The 19,697-nt window shown below is 39.8% G+C and overlaps 1 protein-coding gene across 1 annotated transcript; it reads left to right on the forward strand.

Moving 5' to 3' along the window:
• The first annotated feature begins 10,014 nt into the window (after positions 1–10,014).
• On the forward strand, positions 10,015–10,529 carry LOC122435132 (spermatid nuclear transition protein 4-like). Its single transcript, XM_043459050.1, has 2 exons — positions 10,015–10,137; positions 10,350–10,529. Exons 1-2 carry the CDS (start codon positions 10,015–10,017, stop codon positions 10,527–10,529), a joined length of 303 nt encoding a protein of 100 aa, XP_043314985.1.
• The last annotated feature ends 9,168 nt before the right edge of the window (positions 10,530–19,697 follow it).

Raw genomic sequence — 19,697 nt, forward strand, 5'->3', positions numbered from 1 at the left:
CAGATAAAATAGACTTTCAAATAAAGGATGTGAAAAGAGACAAAGAAGGACACTACATAATGATCAAAGGATTAATGCAAGAAGAAGATATAACAATTATAAATATATATGCACCCAACATAGGAGCACCACAATATGTACGGCAAACGCTAACGAGTATGAAAGAGGAAATTAATAGTAACACAATAATAGTGGGAGACTTTAATACCCCACTCACACTATGGATAGATCAACTAAACAGAAAATTAACAAGGAAACACAAACCTTAAATGACACAATGGACCAGCTAGACCTAATTGATATCTATAGGACATTTCACCCCAAAACAATCAACTTCACCTTTTTCTCAAGTGCACACGGAACCTTCTCCAGAATAGATCACATCCTGGGCCATAAATCTGGTCTTAGAAAATTCAAAAAAATTGAAATCATTCCAGTCATCTTTTCTGACCACAGCGCAGTAAGATTAGATCTCAATTACAGGAAAAAAATTGTTAAAAATTCAAACATATAGAGGCTAAATAACACGCTTCTGAATAACCAACAAATCATAGAAGAAATCAAAAAAGAAATCAAAATATGCATAGAAATGAATGAAAATGAAAACACAACAACCCAAAACCTATGGGATACTGTAAAAGCAGTGCTAAGGGGAAGGTTCATAGCATTACAGGCTTACCTCAAGAAACAAGAAAAAAGTCAAATAAATAATCTAACTCTACACCTAAAGCAACTAGAGAAGGAAGAAATGAAGAACCCCAGGGTTAGTAGAAGGAAAGAAATCTTAAAAATTAGGGCAGAAATAAATGCAAAAGAAACTAAAGAGACCATAGCAAAAATCAACAAAGCTAAAGCTGGTTTTTTGAAAAAATAAACAAACATGACAAACCATTAGCCAAGACTCATTAAGAAGCAAAAGAGAAAGACCAAATTAACAAAATTAGAAATGAAAATGAATTATCACAACAGACAACCACTGAATAAAAGGATCATTAAGAGGACTTACTTACCAGCAGCTCTATGCCAATAAATTGACAACTTGGATGAATGGAAAATTCTTAGAAAGTATTAACCTTCCAAAAACTGAACCAGGAAGAAATAGAAGATCTTAACAGACCCATCACAAGCAAGGAAATCGAAACTGTAATCAAAAATCTTCCAGCAAACAAAAGCCCAGGACCAGATGGCTTCACAGCTGAATTCTACCAAAAATTTAGAGAAAAGCTTACACCTAACTTACTCAAACTCTTCCAGAAAACTGCAGAGGAAGGTAAACTTCCAAATGCATTCTATGAGGCCACCATCACCCTAATTCCAAAACCTGACAAAGATGACACAAAAAAAGAAAACTACAGGCCAATATCACTGATGAACATAGATGCAAAAATCCTTAACAAAATTCTAGCAAACAGAATCCAACAACATATTAAAAAAATCATACACCACGACCAAGTGGGCTTTATCCCAGGAATGCAAGGATTCTTTAATATCCGCAAATCAATCAATGTAATACACCACATTAACAAATTGAAAGATAAAAACCATATGATTATCTCAATAGATGCAGAGAAAGCCTTTGACAAAATTCAACACCCATTCATGATTAAAACTCTCCAGAAAGCAGGAATAGAAGGAACATACCTCAACATAATAAAAGCTATATATGACAAACCCACAGCAAGTATCACCCTCAATGGTGAAAAATTGAAATCATTTCCCCTGAAATCAGGAACAAGACAAGGGTGCCCACTCTCACCACTACTATTCAACATAGTGTTGGAAGTTTTGGCCACAGCAATCAGAGCAGAAAAGAAGTAAAAGGAATCCAGATAGGAAAAGAAGAAGTGAAACTCTTGCTGTTTGCAGATGACATGATCCTCTACATAGAAAACCCTAAAGACTCTACCAGAAAATTACTAGAGCTAATCAATGAATATAGTAAAGTTGCAGGATATAGAATTAACACACATGGTGAAACAGATCACCAGCCCAGGTGGGATGCATGAGACAAGTGCTCCGGCCTGGTGCACTGGGAAGACCCAGAGGAATCGGGTGGAGAGGGAGGTGGGAGGGGGAATCGGGATGGGGAATACGTGTAAATCTATTGCTGATTCATGTCAATGTATGACAAAACCCACTGAAAAAATAAATAAATAAGAACACACACACAAAAAAAATAAAATAAAATAAAAATAAAAATAATTAAAAGATTAAAACAAAGAGTAGAGGTTAGATTCTTCAAAATACAATAGTAAAAAACCACAAAAACACAAAAAAATTTAAGAAATATATATGGAGTTCATTTTAAAAATAGGGTCCTTTTTTTTGCCAGATTATAGTGGGTTATAAAAATGAAAATTAAGGAGTAATAGAGGACTTAAAAAAAAAGAAAAAGTAAAAAAAGAAAGAGAAAAAATTTTTTTAATTAAAAATTAAAAAAAAAATAGTAGTAAAAATATATCTAGGAATTTCTCTGGAGCTGTTGCAGGCAGTGTGGGTTTGGTTCAGTTTCAGATAGCTCCTTGTCGAGCTTACACTTCTCGCTATCTATAGGCCCCTTCCAGTGTAGTCAGTGTTAACTACAGGGATTTTAATCTGTTGCGCCTGTCACTTCTGAAGCGGTTCCCTTTGTTTCTTTGGCTTCTGTTTGCTGGTCTCTTCAGTGTCTAATTTCCACCCTGGCACACACTTGCGGAGGTGGTCTCTTGTTTAGGTTCACTTGTTCAGTCCTGCTGTGGGGAGTGGGGGGCACTGCAGACAAATGTCACTGGCCTGTGTGGGGAGCACTCACGGTTTTCCAGCCACACTGGGTTTGCCCCCACTCGGGGCGGGTGTGTGTGCTTTCCCTGTCTACACTGCTCAGGCTCCAGGCTGCTCTCCAGGGAGCGGGCCCTGCATTGCGTGGACTTCCCAGGCCTAAGCCGCTCTGATTCAGGTTTTCAGGTATTCCACAAAGGCCCAGACTTGGTTGGGCCTGTGTTTTGTGCCTTCCCCGGTCGGAGCAGCTCAGGCAGCCAGGAGCTTGACGAGCACACTCTCCCTGGGTGCAGGGCGCCTTATCCCCTCCTTGGCCCCAGCCTCAGTTTCCCTGCCCGCCGGTTGGGTGTGCCTTGTGTCAGTTCTGGGGAGCTGGACTCTAGCTGCGACCCTCCCGGCAGATGTTGACCATCCAGAATCTCAAGGAAGTCTTCGGTGAAAAGCTGGAAGCTTGTTTGCAGTTTGGTAGGGGGTGCCGTCTCTGGGACCGAGTTTGCCCCTTTCCCCTCCCCCCTGCCTCCTGCCTCCAGTGGGGGATGGGCCGGTCTGCCGCCGGCTAGCTCTTCTCTGGTATTTGCTCAGTCCTTCATTCTGGGAACCGGTGGGTAGTGCCTAAGTTTAGGGCTTTTCCCAACTTAATTATTTCTCTCTTGCGATCCCACAGTTTAAGTTGCTATTTCACATTAGCTCCCTCCAATTGCCCTCAGGGCATTCAGGCCCAGTCCTTACCCTAAGCAATGCCGCCTGCTCCTCTCCATTCTGCCCCCACTTGCTGGTGGTGGATGCGAGAGTCTGGGGTACTTTTCTGCTGGGAGTTGCTTTTAGGCATGTAATCTGTGGGTTTTATTTATTTTTCCTCCCAGTTATGTTGCCCTCCGAGATTCAAAAACTTCACCCAGACCCGCCAGTGTGAGGGTTTCCTGGTGTTTGGAAACTTCCTCTATTAAGACTCCCTTCCCAGGACGGATCTCCGTCCCTAAATCTATTGTCTCTCTTTTTATCTTTTATATTTTGTCCTAGACAATGGGCTGCTTTTCTGGGTGTCTGATGTCCTCTGTTAGAGATCAGAAGTTGTTTTGTGGAGTTTGCTCAGCGTTCAGATGTTCTTTCAATGAATTTGTAGGGGAGAAATTGGTCTCCCCATCCTATTCCTCTGCCATCTTAGTTCCCTCCCTAGAATGTTTTGTTTAACTAGATTCTGAGGCTGCAGCAGAAAATTATGGCACCATCAATTAGCTATGCTTTCATATATGCATTGACGTGGTTGTAGAAATGTCATTTCCTTACCTATTTTAGCATGGAAGTGTTAGTCACTCAGTCATGTCTGACTCTTTGTGACCCCATGGACTGTAGCTTGCCTGGCTCCTCTGTCCATGAAACTCTCCAAGCAAGAGTACTGGAGTAGGTTGCCATTCTCATTAACACTAAAATATTAAAACTTGTGAAAATGCCATAAAAGATACATGCATGTAAGTCATGTTGACTGACTACAATAAAATTAGTTTATTTTTTAAAGGACAGCTTAAACACTCAACACGCTTCAAAACTAAAATTATACTACTTAATAATCCTTGGATTAAAGAAGAAATAAAACATATATATTCCTAACACAAATTAGCAGTGCTTCTGTGACATATAACTAAAAGATCTTAGTGAGAAACTTACTGCTCTAAATATGTTTATCAGAATTAAAGGAAAATATTGAAGACAAATAACTATATGTTCAATTTAATAAGCTAGAATGAAGGGAAACAAAATAAATATGAAAGAAACCATAAGGAGGAAACAGACATAAATACAGAAATGAGGAAATAACTACCAAAGATAAAGAATTATAAATCAAGAAATGATTACTTTAGAATATTTACAAAATGAACTACGGGGAAACATCAAGAAAAAAAGAGCAAAGACTCAAGTAAAATATGAATGAGAAAAGCAGAAATAGCCATTTAAAAAGTAATGAAATATTATGAATTAGTATATGCCAATAAGTTTAAAGTCCAAGAAGAAATGAGCATATTACTGGAGGAAATAGTATAAATGGCTAAATTTTGCAGAAAAAAAATCTGAAAAGGTCAATTATTTTGGAGACTCTCACTTCTTCTAGTCTACTTTTTGACTGCACTTTCATGGCATATGGAATCTTAGTTCTCTGACCAGGCATCAAGCCTGTGGCCCCTGCAGTGGAAGCACAGAGTCCTAACCACTGGACTGCCAGGGAATTGACTGTAGTCTAATTTTTAAAAACATTTAACCTCTCTCCACCACCTCATTCACCTCTCCCCATGAAAAGACATGGGTTTCTTTGGTAAAATTGTAAGAAGCAATAGGGCATCCTTCACCCAGCCCTTTCTGATCCACTCAATTTTCAAGGGATCAGCATACTAGCTGAAAGATGAATTCTGACCTGCCACATGGTAAGGAGTTGAGCAAATTCAGGGTGAACTATTAGCAAGTCCACTTGGCTACAGACCTAAAGTCACAAGGTGCAGTCAGCTCTATCTAGATCTCTCTGATGCCTACATATCTACCACACTAAACACAAGCATGAGGTTCCAAACTTGGAAAGGAAGAAATGAGTTATTAATTACCCCATCTCACAACCCCAAAGGCCTGTAACTATTACAGAAATAAAAACAGCCATCAGACTCACCCTTGTCCACTGTGCCACATACAGAAAAGCCTTAGATCTAGACTGCTTATGAGATAAGCTGCACAAAATGTTCAAGGAACAGATAATTTTCTCTCACATGTAAGCTATGTCAGAAAATTAAAAATGAGAGAAAGCTTACCAACCTGTCTTATAAGGCTAGTATAACCTTGATTTCAAAACGGAGATAGAACAGATCATACAGTGAAACATAAAGGCTAGCTCCCTTATGAACATAGACAAAACTTGTAAAATACTTTATGATAGTAGGATAATGCATCATAATCACATAACACTTATCTTAGGAGTACAAGACTGATTTAGAAAGGAAAATATGCCTCTGTGATTCCCCACGTTAATGAGATACAGAAAACATTTAATTTAAACAATCTCAATGGCGAGAGCAAAAGCATTTGATAAAGACAACATTTTTTAAAAAGTACTTTCCAACCTAAGAAAAGCAGGAAATGTCTTTAACATGTTAAAAGTCTGTAACAAATAAAATAAGACAAAACCTAGAAAAGCTCCTCCTAATAGTTACTACAACATATTAATAATGTAACGATAGTTGCTCAGTTGTGTCTTACTCTTTGCAACCCCATGGGTTGTATCCCACCAGGCTCCTCTGTTCATGGAATTCTCCAGGCAAGAATACTGGAGTGGGTAGCCATTCCCTTCTCTAGGGGACCTTCCTGACCCAGGGATCAAACCTGGAGACTTCTGCATTGCAGGCAGATTATTCACAATCTGAGCTACCAGGAAGCCCCATAACACATTACTAGCCACATAAATTTCAGGATACCCATGTATGAGATTGCCTCCATGTCAACCTAGTACTAGAGGCCTAGAGGCCACCATCAATGAAATCACTTCAGTTCAGTTCAGTTGCTCAGTTGTGCCTGACTCTTTGTGACTCCACGGACTGCAGCACGCCAGGCTTCCCTGTCCATCACCAACTCCCAGAGCTTGCTCAAATTCATGTCCATTGAGTTGATGATGCCATCTGACCATCTCATCCTCTGTCATCCCCTTTTCCTCCCACCATCAATCTTTCCCAGCATCAGGGTCTTTTCAAAAGAGTCAGTTCTTCACATCAGGTGGCCAAAGTATTGGAGTTTCAGCTTCAGCATCAGTCCTTCCAATGAATATTCAGGAATGATTTTCTTTAGAATGGACTGGTTGGATCTCTCTGCAATCCAAGGGACTCTCAAGAGTCTTCTCCAACATCACAATTCAAAAGCATCCATTCTTTGGCGCTCAGCTTTCTTTATAGTCCAACTCTCACATCCATACATGACTACTGGACAAACCACAGCTTTGACCAGACAGACCCTTGTTGGCCAAGTAATGTCTCTGCTTTTTAATATGCTGTGCAGTTTGGGCATAGATTTTATTCCAAGGAGCAAGCATCTTTTAATTTCCTGGCTGCAGCCACCATCTACAGTGATTTTGGAGCCCCCCCAAATAAAGTCTCGCACTATTTCCATCATTTCCCTATCTATTTTGAACAATCAGTGAAATAATATCCCTAAAAGTAGGAGGTGTATGAAAAAGGTATCACATGGTGCAGGAAAACTATGTGGAGGATAACAGAAGTATTGAACATAAATCTTTAGTATTTATCCAAAGCATATAAAAGATAAAGTTCACTAACAAATAATTATTACCCATAAAATACAGAGGAATGGTAATATCAACATGAAAAAGACAAGAAATCCAGTAGAATAAGAAATATTATTAATCCCCCCCCAAAAAACCTAAAGAATTGAAACTTTAAATATCTGAAACATTTGTAATCATAGAAGTGAAAGGAGATTACACTAGTTACCAGTTTATTTTTTTCAAGTGAAACAAATGTCCTTTTAAAAAAATATTTATTTAATTAGAGGCTAATTACTTAACAATTTGTGGGTTTTGTCACACATTGACATGAATCAGCCACATGTGTACATGTGTCCTCTTGTGCCAAACCCCCCCCCCTCACACCTCCCTCCCTATCCCATCCCTCTGGGTTACACTGAAACATGTATATTAGCATATGTGAAATAGATGACCAGTCCAAGTTCATTGCATGAAATAGGGCACTCAAAACCAGTGCACTGAGTTTATTTTTTTTTAATTAAAAATCCTGTAATACTAAGTGTGGGCTTCTATGGTGGCTCAGTGGTAAAGAATCCACCTGCAATGCAGGAGATCCAGGTTTAATCCCTGGGTCAAGAAGATCCCTTGGAGAAGGGAATGGCAACCCACTCCAGTATTCTTGCCTGGGAAATCCCATGGACAGGGGAGCCTGGCAGGCTACAGCCCATGGGGTCACAAAGAATCAGACATGACTGAGCATACACACAATACTAAGTGTGTTAGTTATCACTTGCTGTGTAAAAAATTACCCTAAAACTTCTTGGCTTGCAGCAACAGAATCTATTATCTCAGTGTTTCTATGGGTCAAGAATCTAGGTTCACTTTAGCTAGTCCTCTGGTTCTGGGTGTCTTATATGGCTACCTCATCTCAAGTCTCAGTTGGGAAGGATCTTCATCCCTAGTTGGTTCCTGATAGCATGCAGTTCCTTGTGGTTTCTCACACTGGAAGTTCAGGTCCTCAGGATCTGTTCCTTGATGTGTAAACCTCTGGGATGAGCATCTCACAACATGATTTTAATAGAACGAGAAGACAAAAAGGCAAGAGACACTAACACCAGCAAAGTTCTAGCAAGAGGAAACTTAACCATGTTAATAACATCCTATGATTTTTGCTGGATTCCAGTGATTCAACTCAGTAGAAGTCAGTAGGTACAGCCCAAACACAAGGCGAGTGGATTACCCAAGATGTTAACATCAGGAGACTGGGATTATTATGAGTCATATAAGAAGTTGCTTCCACACTGAGTATTAAGAAGTATGTAGGGAAATAAGTAATACAGCATTCTATTGGGAAGATAGATTTGGTACCATCATTTTGGAAAGCAACCTGGCAATATTTAGGAAAAAAAATATTGCTTATAGACTGAATGTTTGTATCCCTCCAAAATTCATAACTTGACACTCTAACCCTCTACCTGTGATGGTATTTGGAGGTAGGGCTCTAGGGAGGTAATTAGAGTTTGATTTTGTCATGAGGATGGGGGTCTTATGATGGGGCTAATGCCCTTAGAAAAAGAGGAAGAGACACAGGATAGTCCTCTCTCTGTGCGTGTACCCACTGAGCAAGGCCATGTGAAGACATCAGCAGGAAGAAGGTCCTCATCAAAAACCCAACTATGCTGCCATCCTAATCTTGGCCTTCCAGCCTCCAGAACTGTGAGAAGTAAATGTTTTTTGTTTAAGACACCAGTCTATGGTGTTCTTTTTTAGCAGCTTGAACAGACTAAGGCTATCTATGACATAGAAATTCTACTCCTGAGTGTATATTCCAGAAAATATATGCAGAAATCCACAAAGGGACATCAATGAGAATGTTTCTCATAATGTTGCTTGCGGCAGAGGAGTGGAAAGTAAACATAAGAGTCCCTCAAGAGAGGAAAGAATGGACAAGTGATACATGGGATATTCATCCTAATGTAACATGATGCAGTATTAGAAACAATGAACTAGGAAAACAGAGAACTGCATAAGTTAAACTTCAAAGTATAAGGTAAGAAACAGAACAAGATCTATGGCACAATGCACCACATTCAAACACTCACATATTTAACAGGGCCATATATTTCACAGGAGTACAAACATACACGAGGGTGTAATTCAGACACAACAGAGCAGATGCCTAATAGTGGGAAGGAAATGAGTGGCGTACTCCAGGATGAAAGAAAAACAGAAAAATATAAGAAAAAGAACCTTGTAAAAATCAATGATGATAATATGGCTAGAGTCCAAAAATAGAATAAAAGTAAAAATAAAAGCAACCTTCATGACTGGGCAGTTAATTCTAATCCCTGTCTTTAAGTTGCAGGGCTGGCAGAAAATAATTTAATCAAAATCAGCAGGCTTTAATGCCAGTTGCTCTAGGTAGGGAGATGTTTATTAATGAGAAATGTCTTTTTGTTAGTTTGTAAGACTCATAGCTCCAACAACATTTAAGTTCAGCTATATAGCTTTTGGAGGGATTTTGGGTAAAATACCCAAAATATTCACTAATAATTAAGGGTGGGAGATATCAGAACAAACCACTGAGTAGGACAGAGCCTTGGAGACTAGCTTGGAGGAAAAGATTCTTTCTCTAGCATATGTACAACCACACTTGAACATGGGGAATGAGGTGGGATGGCAGTTCTGCTTAGGGAGACTCTGTTGGGGTGTTAAAGAAAGCCCCTTCTCTGTTAACTGAGCCATCTTTGCTTCATTATCATCCCCCCATTCCCACCCTCTGAGGTTTCAGGAATGATTTGCTGAAATGTCTAAGCTACATCTTAGTCTTCCCTGAAACCTGTCCTACACACAGAGGTGTCATAATTTGTGCTTTATGATGTCCAAGCCCCTCCATAGCCACCATTGGCTAGGGGAGTGCCGTGCTGACCAATCAAAACTGAAGGGTGTGGCCCCTTCATTGTCCTGGGGAGCCACATATATAGCGTGGCCAGTAGGCCTGGGGTAGACCACTAGGAGGCTTCAATATGGCCAAGGTGTCCAGAAAACCAGCAGAGCCTAATTCAGAGACAGACCAACCAACCTCAAGTTCCAAACAGGGGAAGATGAAGAAGGTTCCTGGTCAACCCAAATCCGAAAGTGGTGGCAAAGTAAGATGACCTGACTCAAGCTATTCTCTTTTCACTGATTCCCTCTCTCCCAAGAATCTTACCTTTGCCCTGCCTGGCTCACCCCTCACCCCCCACCGCACCTCAGCCCTGACTCCTTCTCATGAACTCCCCCTTTCTGTCAATATCACATTTTCTACCCCCCTAAACCACTGTCTTTTTGACCTCACTCTGTTGTCCTGTTGTCCTTCCAGGTGCTGAAGACAACCACAAAGGTTAAAAAAACCCTTCAAAGTACTTTGAGTAAAAATGTCTCTGAAAAAACTACCAACTCTATAAGAAAGCTGAAGAAAACTAGACAATCAACACGATTCGGCCATTATCACCGGTTGAATGAGACACTGCGTCAGAATGATCCAGAACAGAACCAATAGTAAGTGCAGAAGCCCATCAGTGGAAGTAAAGACCTGGGCAGCCAGGTTACTTCAGAGTGAGACCGGGGACCTCAAGAAATATCCATGCAGTCTGAGGTCTGAGAAGTTGCCAAGTGTGTAGACATTGAATTTTACAGCAACAGGGTACACTGATGGTAATTCAATAAAAATCAACTTGTGAAAAGTTCTGTGTGTTTCTCCAAGTTCTCTCGTCGTGGTGGGGTGGGGTGGGGAGGAGCAGGGAAGGAAGGGAAGAGACGAATGTGTGAGGAGGGAGGGACAAGGGTCCTGCAGGGTTGGGGGCCAGACTGACAGAATCACAGTTAACCAGCCAGTGGGGGAAAGAAATGCCTCAGGACTGAGTGCTGAAGACAAATTTCTTCAACACTTCAACCCACAAGCAAGACCCAGAAGGACTCGGCGTTTTTTATCTATTAGGTGGCTGGAGGAGGGGCATGACAGAGTGTAGATAACCAGAATGTATGCGGTTTGAGGTGTGTATTGCATGCACAGTCACTCAGTCGTATCCAACTCTTTGTGACCCCTTGGACTATAGCCCACCAGGCTCCTCTGTCCATGAGATTTCCCAGGCAGGAATACCGGAGTGGGTTGCCATTTCCTAGAAGTATGCATGACGTTTCACTTTATGACGTCAGCAACTACAGGTCCTATGAAGGGCCAAAAGATCTCACGCTACTAAAAATTATTGCTAGGTCCCTAAGGACTAAAGTAATGGTGATAGGAAGCCACAAATGCAACACTGATTAGCCCACTTTCTAAGGAAACAAGCGTGGAGCAGTGGCTTTCCAAGAGCAGGTCAGTGGGAGCTGTCTCTTTTCAGGGCAGGCGATGGTCTATAGAGAACACTAGAACAGCATTATCTCTCCCTCAAAAATCTTTTGTCTTTATTCCTTCCAAAGTTGCTTTTTTCTCTGAAAAGAGGATCCTTTTAGAGGGGTTTTCCTGAAGTATAATTGACATATAATATGTTGCACATATTATAAAGTAACAGTTTGTTAAAGTAACAGTTTGATTAATTTGGTCATATGTGTACACTAGTTAAACCATCACCACAATTTTAAGTGTGAAAATACTCATCACTCTCAGACATCTCCCCTTCCCCTTGGATAATTGTTCCCTCTTGCCCCTTTCTGCATACCCATACTCATATAATCACTGACTTGCTTGCTGTCTCCGTAGATTACATTTTCTAGCATTTTATACAAATGGAATCAATATGTACTCATTTTTAACCAGCTTCTCTCACTCAGCATATTAGAGTCAATGTTCTTGGGTACATCAATAGTACATTTCTTTTTAATATTATGATTGTTGTTTGCTTGAGAGTTAAGTAGCATTTAAATGATGCCACAAACTTTCTTTAATTGTATTAAAAAATTGGTCATTGTAAAGCCGTGTGCAGTCCTAAGAAAGAGAGAGGTACCTTATCCCCTTTACCCTAGTTTCTCCCAATGGTAATATCTTGCATATCTGTAGTACAATATCACAATCAGGAAATTGAAAGTGTTATGATCCATTTACCTTATTCAGCTTCACCAGTTTTATGTGTACGAGCTTGTGTACATGTGTGTGTATAAACTGAAGTGAAGTTGCTCAGTCGTGCCCGACTGTTTGTGACCCCATGGCTCCTCCGTCCATGGGATTTTCCAGGCAAGAATACTGGAGTGTAATGTGTGTGTGTATAGTTCTATGCAATTTTATCACCTGTGTAGATTCCTGTGGTTATCACCACCACAGTCAAGATAAAGTTTCCATCCTAAGAATCTGTCATGCTATTCATCCATATCCACAACTACCTCCCTCCCTCATGATCCCTAGAATCTAGTAATTTGTTCTTTATCTAATTTTGCCATTATAAGAATGCTACATACATGAAATCATGTTAAATAAATGAAATCATTTAACACATAACCTTTTGTGATTGGCTTTTTACATTTGGTATAAATGCCTTGAGATCCATTCAAGTAGTTGTATGTTATCAGTTTTTTTTTTTTTTTTTTTTTTGCTTTATTGGTGAGTAATATTCTATGGTATGAATGTACCACAGTTTAAAAAAAAAATACTCATTGAAGAACATTTTGGTTGTTTTGCTTTTGCTTTTTTGACTATTAGAAATAAAACTGATATGATTGTTCCTGTCTAGGTTTTTGTGTGAAATTAATTTTATTTCTCTGAGATAAATGTCCATAAGAGTAATTACTGGGTCATATGGTCATGGAGTACTCAGTTTTGTAAGAAATGTCCGTACTTCTTTCTAGAGTGGCTATACCAGTTTACAATGCTGCCAGTGAGAGAGTCAATTCCTAGGCAGATTGATAAGAAGTTCAGGGTCCCCAAGGAGGAGAAAGGGGTCTGGGGCTGTTGAAATGGAGATTGGGGGTCTGGAATTCTCAAGGGGGACAAAAGGACAAACTTTTTTTCCTCTGCATTCCTTAGGCTCAGTAAATTACACTACTCAGTTTAAACTCTGTACTAGGGATTATACAACAACAATGTATCTGGCTGGAGGACAGTTTCTCCTTCCCGAAAACCTTCTGACTAATCCTGATATTTTAGAATGTATATTATGGGAGTGGGTCTGGAGGATCTTTCTATTGTTAAATTCTAATCTTGTTATCCTAAAATGTAAATTGCTGGAGTATGTCTGGTAAAATTTTCACAAACCTGAGGCATTCTTTTGGTTTATTGTAATAACTAATTAAAAGGTATATAACTCCATTGCTAACACTAGCAAGAGAGTACTCTTTCTGCCCCCTTCTGATGTCTATGTCGGAAGCTTTCTCTATCCCTTTATACTTTAATAAAATTCTGTTAAACAAAAGCTCTGAGCAATCAAGCCTCGTCTCTGGCCCCGAATTGAATTCTTCTCTTCCGGAGGCCAAGAATCCTGACGTCTTTTAGTGGGTCAGAAACAACCTTTCACCAGCAGTTCCTCTGGATTCTCACCAGTATTTGGTGTTATAATTAAATATATATATATATATATATACACACATATATATATATGTCATTCTGGTTCACGTGTAGTGATCTCTCACTGAAGTTTTTATTTGCATTTCCCTGATGGTTAAGTGTTGAACATCTTTTTCTGTACTCATTTGCCATCTGTGTATCCTTCATTGAGATTTCTATTCATGTCTACAGCCTATTTTTTAAACACTGGTAGAATCAGACTTTCATGAATTTGAACACAAAGCACAGGTTTCCAGGTATACAGAAATACATCTCCATTTTACAATTACTTTTTTAAAAATCTCAATCTTTTTGGACAGGGATAAAAGAATAAACTGTTTCTTATTTAAGCAACAAGATCTTTCTTACTGTAATCTTATGGGCTTTTTAAAGAGCTTATCATCTGAATTTCTAGAACTTCTTGTAACCATATATACATTTTGCCTTCTACACCCACCTACCATCTAGGTGGTTGTTGCCTCCTGGATTCTGGTGAGTTTTTCCATGGTTAAATGCTGTCTTAATTTCTGTATCAACACAGAGCCTCTTTGTTGGCCTCCATAAGTAATATTTTCTTCTTCTAGTCTGGCATTATATAGTCCCTTTAGGCTTTTTGTTTCCTCTTCATGAAATACATGTAGATGCTCATGTACATCCCCTGCTTACAAGATGCTGGATTGGGAGTCCTATCCTTGACATGTAGGATCATCTATTAGAGGCTTATAGTGTGCATTTCCTTCTACTACAAATGCAATGCTCTGCATTATGACAGAGTTATTAACTTTTCTTTATTCTATCACTCCCTCCATCTTTGGTCCTTTCCCATGGGGAAACTGCAACCGAGTCCAGTCCTTCTAGCACACTCTACAGCATTAAGTTCTAAGAGTGTATTTAACCTCAGTATTTGGTGGTGGGTAACACTGAATGCCTGAAACTCCCAGTCATAAAATCCAGTGGCTATCTTGAAACTTAAAGTCTCATAGACAAGAGAAAATTCTACAGCTGTACCATATTGAGGTTTCAAGGGATATTTCTCTATGCTTAGCAGCTCATCAATAGTCTGTCTTCTCCATTTCTTGACCAATTAGCAAAAGGAGAACCATCATACAACAGACATGATGATAAAGGAACACCTGGCCTATAATTTCAAGTTGACATACTAGAAAAGTTCTTGCCCTCTCCCTTCACTCAGGCGCTGGACTACTAGCTATACCTGGGCAGAGAGAAGAGTCCACTGAAAATTAATCACTCTGTTGGCTACATCTATTTATACAAGTTCCTGAAGTCTTATGTGTCATCATACTTTTGATGTTTATAATATCTAAGTCACCACAAGGGGGAAATGGCAGTAGGTCCACTCATGATAGCTGAACCTCGCACTGAAGCTGAGTTCTACAGGGGCCCAGGCCAGTATATGGAGGTCTGGAGGGAGCACCTGATTGCAAATGTGGGGATAAGAGCCTCTTTAGCAGCATGGCTGACCCTGTTCAAATCAACATCCTCTGAATCCAGCTCCTTGCAAAGTAAAAACAAAGGCCAAGAGAAATCACCTTTTAAAGTCACTTAATATATTTCTTTCTTCACCCTTATCAATGAGAGTTGGAAGTCAGCCTATTTTCTCCTAGTCCAGTCATGTTTAGGGCCTCTGTTTCTCTTCAGTGGTTTTGTGTTCTCCTGACTGGTAAAGCTTCAGTATCCTTAGTTCAAACCAGATAGACTATCCTTAGGACTACATGTCTTTGGTAATGAGCACTGAAAATTAAAAAACAAACAAAAAGCAAACAAACAAAAAAACAACCACCAAACAAAGTAGCACACTTAGGATTTCCAGTTCTCAAAAGATGTTCTCTAGTGTGCAAGTCCTTGTTGTTGTTGGCCTGTTCCTTCTTAAGCCATTATGCCTTCTTCTCCAGTTTTTATACATTTAAGAGTTTCTCTAATTTCTGTCTATGACATTTTTAGCAATAACATGATAACCGCAGGAATAAAGGAATCATACAGGTTCACCACATGTACTTATCGTGGGTCACAGATGTAGTCCATTTTCTAGTTGGAATTTTAAATTTTATCACTATTGAATGTCAAGAGTTCATTATACATTTTTGGCTTCCCTGGTGACTCAGACAGTAAAGAATCTGCCTGCAGTGTGGGAGACCTGGGTTCAATCCCAGGGTCAGGAAGATCCCCTGGAGAAGGGATTGGCAATCCACTCTAGTATTCTTGCCTGGAGAATTCCATGGACAGAGGAACCTGGAGGGTCACCATCTATGGGGTTGCAGAGTTGGACATGCCTGAACAACTAACATTTTATACATTTTAGATACAAGTCCTTTGTCAGATAATGTTGTTTATATTTTTCCCAGTCTGTAGCTTATGTTTCATCATCGTTACAGCATGCTTCACAGAGTAAAAGTTATAATTGTGTTTATGAATATTTTCCTTTTATGGATCATGCTTTTGGTGTCTAAGGACTTTCACTTGGTCTTTGGTACTGAACATCTCTAAAATTATAGGTTTACATTTAATCCATGATTTGTCCTCTGTTTTTGTATAAGGTATAAGCTTTGGGCCAAGGTTCTTTAAAAAATTAGCTATATTAATTATTATATAATTAACTATATTAACTATGTCCAATTGCTTCAGGAAAATCTGTTTAAAAAGGCTACTCTTCCTCCATTTTCCTTTTTATTGAAAATAGTTGAGAATATTGTTTTGAGTCTATTTCTGGGTTCTTTATTCTGTTCCATTAATATATGTGTCCATCCCTCAGCAAACACCATGCTATCTTCAGTATTGTGACTATATAGTAAACCATAAAACTAGGTATAGAGACTCCTTCCACTTTATTCTTATATTCTTTGTAATTTTATTATCAGAGTAATATTGGCTTCATAAAATGAAATGAGAAATGTTCTCATCCTCTTTAATTCTGTGATAGAAATTGTAAATTGACATTTACTCTTCTTTAAGTGTTTGGTAGAGTTTTCCAGTGAAATCATGTGGGCATGGGTATATTTCAGGACATAAACTACAAATTCAACCTCTTTATTGGTTATAGGACTAATTATATTGCCTATATAACCTGGTTGGGGTGGGGGTTGCGGTCATTTGGGATTATTTCAAAGGATTGATTCATTTCTTCTAATTTTTCAAGTTTACTAGTTAATAAAAGCATCTACCTATTATCTATTTAATGACTGCAGGATATGTGGTGACATTCCCTGTTTTATCCCTGATATCTGTCATTGTCACCTCTCATTTTCTCTTTTCAGTCTTGCCAAAGGTTTATCAATTTTATTGATTTTGGGGGAAGAAATAGAGAAAGTCAATAAGAAAAAAAATTCTTCCTTTCAATTTCATTGATTTCTGCTCTTTATTAATTTCCTTCCACTTGCTTTGGGTTTTTTCTCTTTTCTCCTATATTCTTTAGGTAAGAATTTAGGTCTCTGATTCAAGGCCTTTCCTTTTTTCTAATGTAAGCATTTAATGTGATAGATTTCTCAGTGCCACTTAAGTTGCATTCCATATATTTCAATATGTCTTTTCATTGTCATTCAGTTCAATGTCTTTCTTAAAAGTTTTCCTTTGAGATTCTGTCCTTAACCTATGGATTAATTAGAAACATACTTAAATTGCCAATTGTTTAAAGATTTTCCTGTTGTCTTTCATATTTAAAGAATTCTAGTTTGATTCCATTATTCTCTGAAAATATGTTCTGTAAGATTTCATTGTCTTCAATTTGTTGAGGCCCATTTTATGGCCCAGCATAGAGACTATCATGGTATGTGTTCTGTAGACTCTTGAAACAAGTGTGTACTTTGCTGCTGCTGAGTGGAGTGTTATATATATAAATTAGATCCTGTTGGTCGTTGTATTGTTCAGTCATTCTCTTTGCTGATTTTCTGCCTAGTAGTTCTATCATTTGCTGAGTGTTAGGTGTTTGAAGTCCAAGTATAACTGTGGCTAGGTCGATGTCCTCTTTCAACTCTTGTCAGTCTTTCCTTTATATGTATTTGGAAACTCTGTTGTTTTCTTGATATACATTCAGTTATATCTGTGGTGGATTGATACTTTAATAATACTTTAATTGATACTTTAACGTCCCTCTTCACTCTTAGTAATTTTTATTGCTATGATGTCTACTTTATCTGATACTAATATAGTTATTCCTACTTTTTATTTTTGTGATAAAATACACATAACAAAATTCATCATCTTAACCATTTTTAAGCATGCATTTCAGTAATATTAAATCCATTTATGTAAGAGATCTCAAAACTGTTTTCACCTAGGAAAACTGAAATTGTACCAATTAAACAACAACTCCTTAGTTCCCTTCCCTCCATTTCTCCATTCAACTTTCTGTTTCTATGAATTTAACAACTCTATGTTGTTGTTGTTTAGTTGCAAAATTGTTTCCAACTTATTGTGACCCCATGGACTGCAACATGCCAGGCTTCCCTGTCCTTCACTATTGTCTGGAGTTAGCTCAATCTCATATCCATTGAGTCCATGATGCCATCCAACCATCTCATTCCACTGCTCCCTTCTCCTTTTGCCCTCAATCTTTCCCAGCATCAGGGTCTTTTCTAATGAGTTCACTCTTCGCATTAGGTGGCCAAAGTATTGGAGCTTCAGCTTCAGCATCAGTCCTTCCAATGAATATTCAGAATTTATTTCCTTTGACTGGCTGGATCTCTGGTCATCCAACGGACTCTCAAGAGTCTTCTTCAGAAGAACAAGATGGCTAAGGAATAGGTGGACGTGGAGTACATCTCTCTCCACGGATACACCAGGAATATACCTCAGACACAGAAGTGCATGCAGAACACCAGCTGAGGGCAGATAGGAGTACCTGATGAGCAGAAAAGAATATATAGAACCATGCAAACCTCGGTAGGACAAAGGAACTAGGGGAAAAAACAGGAGTGTTAGTAGGACTGGACCTGCCCTTGGTGGGTGAGGGAACTGAAGCAGGGGTCTGATCCCCTCATCGGGGCAATTGTCTGAATCAGAGGAGAAACATTTAAGGCTATGAATGAAACAGCTGATCTGTGGCAGCCTAAATGGAATGAGAATTAGACAGTCCTTGCTGAAGCAATACATACAGTGGACAGGGATGCAGGTCCCCTGGAAGGTGCAGCTGCTGGCAGCTGGAGTTTAGGGATTGTGGAGCAATACCAGGGCAAGGGTTGCTATTGACTTTGGACAGACAGATCGAGGGGGTGTGAGCAAGGAGACTGTGGTGGGAAATGCCTGTGGAGGAAGGCCAGGCAGCCAGGGAAGCAAGGTGATACTACTGAGTCATGCATAGGGGGTGGAGCCATCCCATAGCCTCTCTCCCCACATGCCAGCATCAGCAGCTGAACAATAGAGAGGCTGGCCCATCAGGCACCTGACTCACCAAACTACAGAGTAGGAATAGACCCAGAGTACTCCTTTAAGTGACTGATGCACCAAACTACAGAGTAGGAACCCACCCAGGGTGTCCCTTTAAGTGCCTGATGCGCCAATCTACAGAGTAGGACCCCAGCCGGGGCGGGGGAGGTGGCCTCTATATGCCTGACGCACAGAACAACAGAGAAGGACCCCAGGCAAGGGAGCCCTCTAAGTGCCTGAACAGGCAGAGCTACAGAGAAAGACTGGCCAAAGAGGCTTTCTGATACCCAGCTATAAGAGGCTCGAAAAAAGACTGATAGGGCCATAACTCCTGTGGCAGAGGCAGTCTGTGTCCTAAAACACTTGGCACCGCCAGGGTCCTCAGAAGCCAAGCAGCTGTGCCACCTTTATGCTCAACTCTCACTGGGGCAGAGCTGCCACAGGCCAAAAAAAAAAAAAAAATCTTGCATCTATGCACACAGGATCACTTTGGTCATGTCTGACTCTGCGACCCTGTAGACTGTGGCCTGCCAAGCTTCTCTTTCAGGGAGGGGATTTTTCCAGGCAAGAACACTGGAGCGTATTGGCCAATACTGATTGCCATACCCTTCTGATGCTGCTGCTGCTGCTAAGTCGCTTCAGTCGTGTCTGACTCTTAGTGACCCCATGGACTGCAGCCTACCAGGCTTCTCCATCCATGGGATCTTCCAGGCAAGAGTGCTGGAGTGGGTTGCCATTTCCTGCTCCAGCCATCCCCTTCTAGAGCACTATATTTCCTGCTGCCCTAGCCGCCAACTCCCCTGAGTACTTGGTGCT

This window comes from Cervus canadensis, chromosome X (assembly GCF_019320065.1).
Source record: "Cervus canadensis isolate Bull #8, Minnesota chromosome X, ASM1932006v1, whole genome shotgun sequence".
Classification (NCBI taxonomy): domain Eukaryota; kingdom Metazoa; phylum Chordata; class Mammalia; order Artiodactyla; family Cervidae; genus Cervus; species Cervus canadensis.